Here is a 13,759-nt window from a genome sequence, read left to right as displayed (position 1 = left end):
AAAAAAAAGAAAGAAAAAAATTGCTTTCAATAGTCAAACAGATAAGGATTGTGAACTACATCGCTTTTTTAAACTGATTGTTGCCCAGGTCACTTTCAGAGGTGGCTTTAGGTGTTAGATTTTCTTTAAAGTTATTATTTTAACATTTCTTTTGCTGAAACTTTTGAGCACAGACCTTCTTGTTGAGTGTTTGTACGTTTACCATCAAGAATTTCAGTTCTTCCCCCCCAGAGTCCAGTTTCTGAAGGTTTTCTAAGTGACCTTTGTTGAATGTAAAAATAACCTGCCACTTCAGGGAGGAGACATCAGAAGAAGGTGGCCTTCCGAAGGTTTCCTGGCTGCCTCTCTCCTGTCTGTAGTAATGGCCGGTCCCATGGTTACTGAAAGCAATGAGACCGGTCTCTGTGGACAAAACCCCAGTCGCACTCCCAAACAAACACATAATGCACACACTCGCATCGAATTCTCTTTGCTCAGTGCTACTACTCCCTCACTGACAGAACGTATTCTATTTTTTCTCTTGAAGCGATGTGTTTGAAGGGAACTTTAGAAGGTCTCATTAAGGTTGCAGTGTGTTTCTAATTCTGTCGTCGCTGTATATATTACATTCAGGCACATTTCAGATTATTCCAGTCCTCCTTTGTTCAAAATACATGTGTATCTAATCCAACAGGGAGAACTGAATATGTTGCAGTGTAGGAGTTCAAGCTTTATTCTGTTTCATCCATTCTAGACAATTATTCCAATGCTTTTTTATGGTTATTGTTTCAGCTGTGTAATGGACGATCCAATTATTATTTCCTGAAAGTTTAATTAAAGTTTACTCAGTAGTTCATGAGGTATTTTATTAAGAGTTGAATCAAAATGGTTAAACAAAGATCTAATTTTAGCACAAAAATCTATAAGTTGTGCTGAATCACAGTGGATCCATGATTACTTGTAGCATTAGACATTATTTGATAAACATTTATTTTAACTKTAAAAATACTGTCAGCTGTTAGTTTTTATAAATTTTAACAACTATATTGTCACACAGAAAAGCCATTTTATTTTTGCCGCAAAGCATACCGGGTAAATGAAGACGTAGACTAAGTTGTAAGGCTGTAAGCGAGCTTTATTCACCCTGAAGTTTAATCTTGGATAATATCTGATGATCAGCTCTTCTAAATAAAACCAGAGTGTCTTGACAGACAAAAGAATGTAGAAATGACTCGGGCTGCAACTGAAAATGTAGATTTTATAAGAACAGAGCTGCTTCATGGATTAGAACAGGTGTTTTCAAATGTTTTAGGTCTGAGGACCCATTACAAGGGTGAAAAACTTCCAGGGACCCCCTCATAAACTCTATGCTGTTTTAAAAGATAATTTACAACCATCATTTCAATCCCTAAATGTCATAGGAATATATATATATATATTTTTTAGTTTATTATGTTTGTTTTATTAGTTCGTTGTTCCGCGTACATTTTTAAAAATAAAAACCAAATTAACGATTTAGTGAAATCTTTTGAGGACCCCCAAGATACCTCTCGCAGACAGAAACCTGGGGGTCCTGGGACCCCATTTTGAGAACTTCTGGATTAGAGAACCTCAGTTTAACCTGTTAGCTTTCATGCTATCACCAAGCTAATACAGCGACATACTTAGATGCGGTGCGAACTGTGGGGTGCGAAAGTTTGGGCAGCCTTGTTAAATTTCCTGATTTACCTTTATAAATCATTGATTGTTTGGATAAAAAAATCAGTAAAATATATCTTATAGGGGACAAACAGTGATATTTGAGAAGTGATATTTGAGAAGTGAAATGAAGTTGATATGATTTACTGAAAGTGTGCAATAATTGTTTAAACAAAATTAGGCAGGTGCATAAATTTGGGCACCGTTGCCGTTTTATTGATTTCAAAACCTTTAGAACTAATTATTGGAACTTAAATTTGGTTTGGTAAGTTCAGTGACCCTTGACCTCCATACACTGGTGACTCCAATTATGAGAAAGGATATTTAAGAAAGGCAGTTGTAGATTTTTCTCCACTTTGCATCTTCTCTGAAGAGTCGCAGCATGGGAGTCTCAAAACWACTTTCAAATGAGCTGAAAACAAAGATTGTTCACCGTCATGGTTTAGGGGAAGGATATAGAAAGCTATCTGAGATTTCAGCTTTCAGTCTCCACCGTGAGAAACATTGTGAAAAAATGGAAAACCACAGGCACAATTCAAGTCAAGGATTGAAGTGGCAGACCAAGAAAAATCTGGAATAAACAGAAGTGAAGGATGTTGAGAACAGTCAGAGTCAACCCACAGACCAGCGCCAAAGACCTACAACATCATCTTGCTGCTGATGGAGTCACTGTGCATCGTTCAACTATTCAGCACACTTTACACAAGGAGATGCTGTATGGGAGAGTGATGCAGAGGAAGCCTTTTCTCCGCCCACATCACAAACAGAGCTGCTTGAGGTATGCTAAAGCACATTTGGACAAGCCAGCTTCATTTTGGAATAAGGTGCTGTGGACTGATGAAACTAAAATGGAGTTATTTGGGCAGAACAAGGGCCGTTATGCATGGAGGTAAAAGAACACAGCACTCCAAGAAAAACACCTGCTACCTATAGTAACATGTGGGGGTGGTTCCATCATGCTGTGGGGCTGTGTGGCCAGTACAGGGACTGGGAATCTAGTTAAAGTTGAGGGACGCATGGATTCCAACCAGTATCAGCAGATTCTGGAGACCAATGTCCAGGAATCAGTGACAAAGCTGAAGCTGCTGAAGCCGGGGCTGCATCTTCCAACAAGACAACCATCCTAAACACTGCTCAAAATCTACTGAGGCCTTCATGCAGAGGAACAAGTACAACGTTCTGGAATGGCCATCTCGGTCCCCAGACCTGAATATTATTGAAAATCTGTGGTGTCACTTAAAGAGAGCTGTCCATKCTCAGAAACCATCAAACCTGAATGAACTAGAGATGTTTTGTAAAGAAGAATGATCTAAAATACCTTCAGCCACAATCCAGACTCTCATTAGAAGCTATAGGAAGGAGGAGCTACTAAATACTGAGGTAAGGTTTTTCTTATGGTGCCCAAATTTATGCACCTGCCTAATTTTGTTTAACCAATTATTGCACACTTTCTGTAAATCATATCAACTTCATTTCACTTCTCAAATATCACTGTTTGTCCTGATATATTTTACTGCTTTTTTTATCCAAACAATCAATGATTTATAAAGGTAAATCAGGAAAATTAACAAGGCTGCCCAAACTTTCACACCCAACTGTAGCTCTAGCACCAAGCTAATGCATATATACGGTGATATAACATTAGCAGTATATAAACTAATGCCACATATTCATTAATAATAAATATATATGGCGTTGGTTTCCAAGCTAACGATTTTGGCACTATATTTTACAGTCTTTATTTTTACAGTTAAAATAAATATTCTTCAATTAATGTCTATTGTTGCAAGTAATTGTGGATCCCTTTAAGTCAAACAGCTGTGGCAGCCATCTTGATTCATGTTGACCCCGAAATGTAATCAGTTGTATTTATTCATCTAATACAGAGGTTCTGCAACTTTCAACACATTTTAATAACAAACACAAACTTTTAACTTATCATCCAGCTTCACGTTTTGGTAATGATGAAAGAAGTCTTTTTTCACCTTATTTTTTTAAAACCTACAYCATAACTAGACTCTTTTCATCATATTTTAATGTCTTTGTAAGACCTTGCATCAAAACTTACCATTTTAAATACCTCCTGCCGTTTAGGGCTTAAATTCATCCTACACTCTGTCTGAGCCTGACACTGTGAATTACACAATAAATGTACAAAAAGTGGCGAAACCCGAGCTTCAAACAACCAGTCGGGATGCCAGCGGCTTATCATATTCCCCCCATGTGATTGTTGCGTCACTATAAATCTGCTCGTTTATCATCTTCCATCTCCCCACAGCACCATCACCTTTTCACCTTGTCTACAGTCGGTTCGTCAGAGAATCGTGTCGGTCCCACATGAGGCCAGTTTGTTTTGGAGGGATCAGACCAGTCAGACAGCCAACGCTGCACTTTAAAGATGCTGTGACATTGCAATATTCCACATTCTCTCTTCTCCTCTGCTTACCCTCGGCCCCTTCATGCACCCACCCCTCCATCTGCTTACTCCCCAGTTTCTCCTTATCAACTCCTCCGACTGTACCCCCGTCCTGCTCCCTCACGCCCCATACTCCTCCACGTTCTGCGCTCTTTGATCAGCGGCGCTTGTCAGCTCGTCTYGCACGTCTCCGCCAATACTGACACAGGGAGKGAGGGAGGGAGGAGGGACCGGGCATAACAATGGAGGAGGAGAGGTAGACCCAAGTTTGGCAGAGTCACCTTGACTCCCGTGACAAACTTGAATCATAATGGTGAGAGAGTCTCGAGCTGAAGAAGCGTGATGGGAGAGGCTAAAATACTTACTTCAGTTATATGAAAACAAGTGTATACATTTCTGTGTGATGCAGTTTTAAATATTTAAAGCAGGACGGAAACTAATTTATTTTTGTTTTTTGGTGACTTCTATCAGCCTTTTTGTGTACTTGCAAAAATGATTACCTTTTTTTTTATCCCTTAAGAGCTCAAGATTGTTTTTTTTTCTTCCAGTGGAGCATTATAAGCAGATGTCAGAGACACAAAGGGAAAAAACAGCTTTTTGCTGAGCTGATTTTCTTTACACCTGGCTCAATTTACTCCCTTTTTATGCTTGTGAAATAAAAAAGCGAAAACACAGTGTTGTAAATATTTAATTAGCAACAGACCGTCTTTTGCACCCTTTTTTGTTAATAATTTTCAGTAAGCACAACTTACCACCCCGTTACACTGGTAGTTTGTCTCCTCCTTTGCACCCATTTATCCATTTATCCATCAACATTTGTTAGCCATTCTTCCAATGAGTTCTGGGGTCTCCTCGCAGTKGGGTGTGCTCATCATCTAGGAGGCATCTTAATTGTAAATCAAACCCCTTCTGCTGACTTGATTCAATGCAGAGGAGGGGTACCCCTACTTTAAGGTCTTCCAGTTGCTTTAAGGTCTTCCAGTTGATGGACCTCCTCACCTCATCTCTAAGGCCGATCCTGGCCACAATATAAAAGGAACCCGACAGAAAATAATCCAGAACCAGAATTAAGACATAGATGGACCATTTCAACTAAAAGGTTTGTCTTTCGGCTTAGCTGCAAACAAAACCCAGAATCGATACCCAACACAAACCGGGAAAGAGAGACAAAAACAAGGGGACGTTGAACCCCGCTTGCACTCACTACATACACATAAAACACCAAATAACCACAGCCGAAGCATCCAAACCAATAAGTCAGGTGATGGGGCACATGACCCTCTAAGAACAATAGAGTTAATCAAGCTTATTGTTAGGCGACGGCCCTGTTTTGCATGTGACTAACCTGTTTGTCCATGTGGAGGCAGGGCTTATAAGGCTGAGTTCACCTGAAACTCATCAGACTGAAGAAGTCTCTTGGAGGAGAGATGAAACGTTTCACTAAAGAAGAACCCATCCAGAGGACCTACTTATTTTTTCTTTTTGAAAATCAAGAATCTTTGGGTCAATCTCTTCGCTCCATCGTGTCATCACTTCTGAACAGGACTCTCAGTTACTCAAACTCCTCTCCACCACCCCCAACATGAAGGAAACATTCTACTTTGTTCCAGTTGGCTAATTTATAAAAGCTAATATGCAGAAGTATTGAAATGAATAGGATTATAACTAGATTGYGTTTGAGTGTGTTTAATTGGATTGAATTGGAACGAACAGAGCAGTGATTAAAGCTGACGTTATTCAATATCGGTTAATGAACCAATCATTTCAGCACTGATTAAATCCCCAAACAACACAAAAATCAGTGCATGTAAATTCTTCAGCGTACTTTATCAGTACCGAGCAGTTTAGTCAATATTTATTGATTTTTATTGCTAGTAATTGCAAACAAGAGCATGTTGAGTTGCATAAATTCATTTGTTGCGTTCCACAGCCTCATTACAGTAATTTAAAGATACTTTAATGCTGTGAGGTTTTCTAAAGATGCAGTTAAAGCTAGAATCTGCTTTTTATGTGGTTTAACATRTAGTTGCTGCAGTCGGAGAGCGACAAAGTACCAAAAAGTTAGTGCAGGATTAGATGGATTGTGGATGGAGAAACAAAGTTCTCAATAGATGTCATCAAACTGCACATTTTGGGGACTGATGAATGCTCTCTTTGTACATCACTCATACACTCCCTCACCTGTGTTTGCTCTGATCTGTTTGCTTGATTCAATTGTTTGGATTGAAGCTGCGAGGCTAAGACCAACAAGCCAATCACCTGCCAGCTTACAGCCCCGCATCACGTCACGCTCCACTGTTCCCCCTACCCCTCTCTGTTGTTTGTATCCCCTTCTCTAACACACACAAACACACTCATAGTTGGCCAATTAAATAAAATGGTTTGCTTGAAGTAGGAGGAAAAGCTCAAATAACAAGAGATGCTCGCAAGACGGGGTGAAAGACGAAACGATCTAATTAAAAAAACTGTTTGTGCAACACGTCCCTGCTTATATTTGTGCGTCTAAGATTAATGTGTTTGTTCCTTCCTTCCTGGAGGGAAATTGAATTATCACAGAAGAAAGTGTTAATTCTTTCAGCTAGGACAGAAACGAGCATTGTCCTTAAAGATCTGCACTTTCAGCTGAGTCCAGCATACGGAGTGTCAGATTTAAACCTTGTAAAGCAATAGTAGGCTGTGCTGAAAATTGCTAAATTAGCGAAAAATTCTAAACGGTGTCACCTTAGGCTTCCTGCGCCGAACAGACGCCTCGATATCTAACCGGACTATAAGTGAGTCGCTTTCTTTAGCTAAATAATGCAAAGGTTGTAAAATTTTAGTACGTTTTAATGCAGCAGGGCTTTTTATTTTCTTGCTTCTGCTGGCACGTACTATCAAAGTAAGCACAGCAGAGATCACAGCTGAAGAATAATTCATGAAACGATGTCTAAAACTAGTTTATCCTCCACTTTTACACATCAGCATGCAGAGTACACTCCGACGTTCATTGCTGCAATTAAACTGTGATCATTTCATGAAATAGTCTAACTTCTCGGCTTATTTGCCTGTGTAATGTGGCCAAGAAAATATATGTATTTTGCAGGATCTAATTTTAATCTCGCTCTTAGCCATCCTTAAATTAAATTCCCGAGCCTCAGCGTCTCTTGTTGTTCTCAAGCCAGCGTCGACATTAAAGGGTTTGAAAGGCAGTAGTGGGAAAAAAAAAGAATCCCGACAAGTTATAAAACACGGAGAGAGAAATTTCACAGATTGCTGTCAATCTGAAGAACAGAAGAAGCGTCGTCTCTTGCTACACTATTATTAAAAGTGTCTGTCCAGAAGAGATAAGGTGACATCATCTCGTAAACAGAAAGCCTCGTTTTCCTCCACTCTATCTCACTCAGTCACTCTCACATGTGACCTTATCCCATCTCTGTGCTTCCTCTTTGTTTTTTATTAACTTACATTTCAATGTATGCACTTGTACGCACAGAAAATAAAAAAGAAACTTGGAAGCTCCTCCACCTGCAGTTTAACACCAGTTTTATAACCAGACTGTAGGTGTCTGGATATCCCACCAGTCCAGCCAATCAGAAAGCAGAATTTTTAATGACCRTATTAGAAGCTGAAATGAAAATGTATGCATGTAACTAAAAGTCCTTCAAGTGTGTCAGGTTGCCTTCAGACACACTCCCATACTGAGATTTATCCTGCCGTTAAATGGGCATTCACTTTTAAGTGACTAGCATTCAACAGGGCTGTAATTATTCTGCTTCTGATGAGGCTCTGGAGTGAAATGAATAGAACAGGGAACATCTCATCCTTTTGTCTTTCTTCCGCTTTAATTCCCCTTGCTCATTTCAGAGTCGTGGAAAAAAAAAGAGCGAGGGGAAAAAAATGAAACAAGGGCCTGAAATAAAAGGCGGTGCAAAGAAAAAGGGGATTTGTATCTTTCTTTGTCTGCGTCGCCCTGGAAATGTACATTTCTGGGTTGCGGGGAAATAAAAAAAACGTGTTCCATTTTTCTCACTTTCCCCCTCCTTTTTATGTATTTATCATTAAATACATTGTGTGAGCGTGCTTGAAATGTGATGAAGAGCTTGTTATTTGGGCTACACGGAGATGCTGAAAATGGCTCTAAATGGTCCTGATAATGAAAAGTGACAGAGTTTTAGCTCAGACTAGCACTCCTATCGGCCATTACACCAAATACATCATTTTTCTTTCCTTCCAAAAGCTTTGTGTCTACGTCTGTAGCTGTAAATACAAATTAACTGCTGTATCTTTTGTACTGCTGCCATATTTACCTCAGTAGTTTGGAGCATCACTACAGTTGTGTAGTATTAGTATACCCTCCCTTTTTAGTAAGGTAATGGTAACAATGGTTTCATCCCAAAATAGAAGAAAATCTCTTATTTTGTTTTTGTTTGTTGGTTGGTTTTCTGTTCATCTTTTGACAAAAGTTACAAACTTTTAATGTAAGTTTCTGTGGAAGAGTAAATATTTTTGTCGTAAGTAGCTTTTGGAATCACGTCAGTGTGAGAAATCGTCTAATTAGTCCAGGATTTAATGAGTTATTGGTTAATCTGAGTGGGACCAAGAGTGGATTGCCGCTGTCAGAAAATATTTATAACCAGAACAAGTTTTGTAGCGTTTCATTTATACACATATTTGGAAGTAATGCCTAAGCATTAGAGCTGGATATTTACCAGGTACATATCTGGTAGGTAGGTGTCGTGTATATACCACAGGTATACCAAATTATAGTGTGTTTATTGGGCATGTACTAGATACCCAGTATATACATTTTTACTTTCTTTTATTACCTCCGCCAAGGCCGAGGTAATGTTTTCAGTCGCGTATGTCTGTCTGTCTGTCTGTCCGTCTATTACTCAAAAACTTGTGGACAGATTGTCATGACATTTTTACCACATGTGGGTACCGGGCCAAGGAACACACCTTTAAATTTTGGTGATGTTCTGGATCGCGATGTGGATACAGGAATTTTTTTTTCTTTTAACACTCTGAGATTGGCAAAGCTGCGATGCTTTCACAGGGCTTCTGTAAAAAACAGTGAGCTGGATTGGACAGCACGGACTTCAAACTTTATAAAAGTAATGTTAAAACCAGATTTAATGATGAATAATTTTTACCATAATATGCACATTTACAGAATGTTTTGTGACCAGGAAGTGCGTGACTGCACCATGAAACCTATTTTTCCTTTTTCCTCAAACATATCACATTTCCGAAACAACCAATCAAAACAGTTTCTCTCTACTAGGCTTGTAAACAGAGAGCTTCTGGGCCTCAAAGTTTGGAGACGGGGGAGCCAGGAAGCACTTTATAAAGAGAGTCAAACCATTACAAACTCATACAAGGGGATAAAACAGACGTTTTACATGGTGAAATGTGACTGATGAAAACTTAGGAGCTTAATCCCACACCAGTTTGACCATGAATAACGTCGGGTGACGAGTCTGACTTTTTTTTTTCACATTGGACTCCACCGAGAGGAAATCCCATAAACTGTATACTGCTGCTTAAATGTTCACCACGTCAGAACTTATTCAGCAAATGTGTTTCCATCTCTGCTTTTGTGCATTAACTCTTACAGGATGGGGGAAATTGGTCTTGGTGGAGGTTTGCATTCTCCGAGTGCTTCTAGTTTTGAAAGTTGTTTTAAGACAGCAGCGATCCACTTTGACCTCAGCGCCTCTCAGGCTTAGTAATCCTTTCACAATTAGTCATTTTTCCAAACTGCCATTATTACAGAGATATCTGCTACATGTAAGATATTTGATATTATTCTTTTCACAGAATCCTGCTTCAGAAAATTTGAACTATTGCTTGTTTTTACCATTTTACTCCCAGCTTTAAAAGTTTCAACAAAACTCAGCCATGTGGGGATTCAGTCTGATATAACAGTCATGCAGGATAATTGTTTTTTGGAGCGTTGCCTTCATAAATACAAGTTCTCTGCTGAATTTGGCATCCATTGATGCAAATACTGCAACTTTATTATTATTTTTGGAAGGTTTTGTTATGTTTTTGCCAATTATATATGACGTTTTTTGCATTTCCCTGATGATGTTCTTTTTTCGGTTGGCTTGCTAGCTAACAGAGATTAGGTGCTGTGTAATAAGTTTAATGTTAATTAATTAAAAATTGGATTGTAGCTCATGATTTATAATACAGTTTAAAATGAAAGTACAAGTGTTTTTTTTTCTTAATTTCTTTAGCCTCTTCTCCTTTCAAATCTTCAATTGATTTAGCATGTTAGCTTTTAAATAAATATTATAATGAAGCTGTGATTATTTAGTTTTAAAGTTTTAAAATGTTAAATTTGTTTGTTGTTTTCTCACCAGGCTGAACCAGAGGGCTTTTCTCATTTTCATCTCTACGTGTGTGCGGCTTTCCTGGTGAGGTGGAGGAAAGAGATTCTAGAAGAGCGAGATTTTCAGGTAATGAGCTACAAAATAAAATGTATATATATACGTAAATAAACGTAATTTACGTAAATAAAAAGAAAAGATCATAATAAGACACAAAAAATGCAAAAGAAATATAGTGAAGCTAGGGATGCACAATATGTCTGCATTAACATCGGTATCAGCTCATATCGTTTTTAGCATATCGGTATCAGTCCAACATTTGTGTTGGGAGGGGAGATAGTTGGTCAAGCGGTATCTGTTTATCATGATAGTGATATTAAGATATTGAAATATCGTAATATCATGATAGTGATATTACGATATTTCAATATCGTAATATCACTGTCATGATAATACGATATTTATCGTATTATCATGATAGTGATATTGCGATATTGAAATATCGTAAAATCACTATCATGATAAACAGATAACGATATTGAAAAAAAAGACAGGTGTGTTTGTGTAATATCAGTAAATATCTGTTATCAATATTGGCTGAAATCAGTGCGTCCCTAAGTGAAGCCAAAACTTCCTGTATGTGTACCCATCTTATCTTAAACTTTGCTTTTTGGCAAAATCCAACCTGTTCTTGTTCTTTTTGCTAATGAGTCTGCTGTAGCCTCGAGGCTTGTGTTGATAAAGTTGTCTGATTAGTAGCTAACCGTGGCTCCAGCAGATCCCAGGAACAACCTGAGATCTTTGTCCAAAAGGATAATAAAAAAAGTGAAGAAATACGTAATCCATGTTTTTACACCAAGTGATAAATTCAGATATGAAACTGTAGCTGTCCATGGTCTCCATCCCTCTGCAACACCTCCCTGCTCATCAACCGTAGTATAAAGTTGTGAGCATTAGCAGATGACAGTAACCAGCTGCCAGAAGGTGACTTTGTTTGCCTGCCTTTAACTGAAGCAACATAATCTAAAATTACCACCCACAAACATAATCTCTGCTCTTCCACTTTTGCTTTAACTTTTTAACCTTTAACTTTCCTCCACATTCCTTTTCCTCCTCAGCGTTCCGTTCTATATTTTTGTTTCTTTTTCTCGTAGCTGTTTTCTTTGTGTTTGGAGCCCTCTTGCATCTGTTGACTTGCTCGGTAATATAACCGGAAGATAAATCCGGCACAGATGAATGAGTAAAAGAGGAAGACATCCAACCCTCCTGAGCTCTCGTGTGGTTTAAACTTGATCTGATCCAGAAGATATTATAAGTTGCGCTTCAAGCAGATGAGACGACCCACTTGACTGCACACAACAAAGTGGACAGGTGGGAACTTTATGTGGAGCTGAAGTTTCTATTTACCTCAATGTAAARGCTCCTTTGAGCTCGCTCAGACTCTACGATTGCCCCCCGTTTCCCCTTTGCTTCTCTCCCTCACTATATGTTTGTATTTAAGGCTTTGATCTCTTTTATTTATAGTATCTACTGAGTTTTTATTAACTCTCTACTTTAAAAGCACGCAAATATACACGCAGAAACAAATTTAGGAAGACTTTTTTCCTCCCCGCTCCCTATAGTTCTACTTATTGGCTGGCTTGTCTTACAGACTACCAAGTGGTGCGCCAAGGGCAAACAATCCCTTCTCATAAAAACGAGACTGAAAAGATGAAACGTAGAGGGAGGAGAGGATCAGGTTGGCAATGAAAGTGAGAAAAGATTAAACTTCACAGCAGCAGAATGAAAAGGAAAAGTTCGTTTATGTTCGGCAAACAAGTGTTTTGGCACGTGCTGTTTTTTTGCAACAGTTACGTGCCGATGCTGGTTTTTCCACAGACGTGATTACATCCAGAGCTGTGCTGCAGATGATTCATTAAAGCCAAACACAATTTTCCTCTCTCCTGGGATTTGAAGCCAATAAACGCCTTTCAAAATGGACACAACAAACAAAAGAACTGCTAAACACGCTTGTCAGATGAGTGAAAGCAGAACCCTGTTGGTAACTGAGCTTCAAATAAAAGATATTTGAAGTCGGGAAGAATTTCTGTGCATTAATAATCCCCAGAGATGGTGCRTTTAAAAGTATGTTTTTAAATACGTGTCAGATTTAGTCGCTTTCATCAATAAACCATTTAGATCAAATAAAGAATGTAATGAATAAATTACTGTCTCTAGCTTGACCTCCTGCTATTAGAGTTGCTATTAAAATAGAAAATAAGTATTTAAAACATGTCATTACAAATCTGAAAACAGCACTTTTTAATTATTTTATTTTACTGAAATAAATCAAAAGTAAAATCGAATCAAATTGGTGTTTCACCCTGGAGTTAATTTTTTTAAACAACAATAGAAATCAATTATTTCTTGCTTGATTAGGAAATTCCTCACTAAATCTAAAACTACACCCCCTTCATTTAAATCAGGAGGGAAAACTGAGACAAATATTTAATCCAAGCAGGATTAAATTTGKAATTTGTCTGTTTTATTTCACTAAATGTTATTCAATGAGTGATTGAAAAACTGGAGGCTGAGTTTGAGATGTGACATTTGTTCTTTTATATTAGGTTTGGGCTCTGTCGTCTTTTCTCCCAGTAAATTCAAACAGAAACCATTCATGTTTGAGGTAGGCACGAATTATTTAGACTTTGTGGTGGATTTTCTGAAATAAGGGAGAACTGAAGAATTAATGAAAATGAGCCGGATAACAAAAGAGAACATTAACTGTCAGTAGCCGTGACACATGTAGAGTTTCTGTTATTATATAAAGATCACGCACAGCAGCTATAAAATACAGTTTGAACTCAGTAACATAAAACCACAGTGTTACATTCCACAACTTAAAAACTTTATGCAACATAAATTATTTAAAGAGAAACATGAATTGAATCTAATCTAGTTTCAACATAAATTGGTTTTGTATGCAGATGATTTTTCACTTAGTTTTAAATAAAAAGCTACCTTTGCAAAGTAATTAGAGGCAAACTAATTAGGACTTTTCAGTGACAAAGTCTAGTAAATACAGTCAGTACTCAATGACTTATTTATAAAACTAACGTGTTTTTCAGTCAATGTATATATCAGTTCCTAAATTGAATAATGAAATTTGTCTCAATAACAAAGGGCTTAACATAAATCATTTAAACCAGGGGTTCTTAACCTYTTTGACCTCAGGGCCCAATTTTTTGAACATAAAGTGGCACGAGGTCCAGTCAGACATTATCAATGTACAGATCAAAATGATAATTATTCTAATCTAAATCTTGGTTTAATGTTTATTGTATTTACATCATAACTAAACTATCATAACTAA

At 37.9% G+C, this 13,759-nt stretch overlaps 1 protein-coding gene across 1 annotated transcript in view; it reads left to right on the top strand.

Annotated features, from left to right (window-relative positions):
• tbc1d22a (TBC1 domain family, member 22a) overlaps nucleotides 1–13,759 on the top strand; it is a gene marked incomplete in the record, with an annotated part of 186,046 nt that overhangs the window by 131,910 nt on the left and 40,377 nt on the right. Inside the window, 1 exon segment of the mRNA XM_014018835.1 lies at nucleotides 10,441–10,536. Coding sequence (XP_013874289.1) covers nucleotides 10,441–10,536 — 96 coding nt within the window.

The sequence above is a fragment of the Austrofundulus limnaeus genome, unplaced genomic scaffold, assembly GCF_001266775.1.
Source record: "Austrofundulus limnaeus strain Quisiro unplaced genomic scaffold, Austrofundulus_limnaeus-1.0 Scaffold204, whole genome shotgun sequence".
NCBI classification, from domain to species: Eukaryota; Metazoa; Chordata; class Actinopteri; order Cyprinodontiformes; family Rivulidae; genus Austrofundulus; species Austrofundulus limnaeus.
This window is presented reverse-complemented; position numbering and strand designations above follow the sequence as displayed.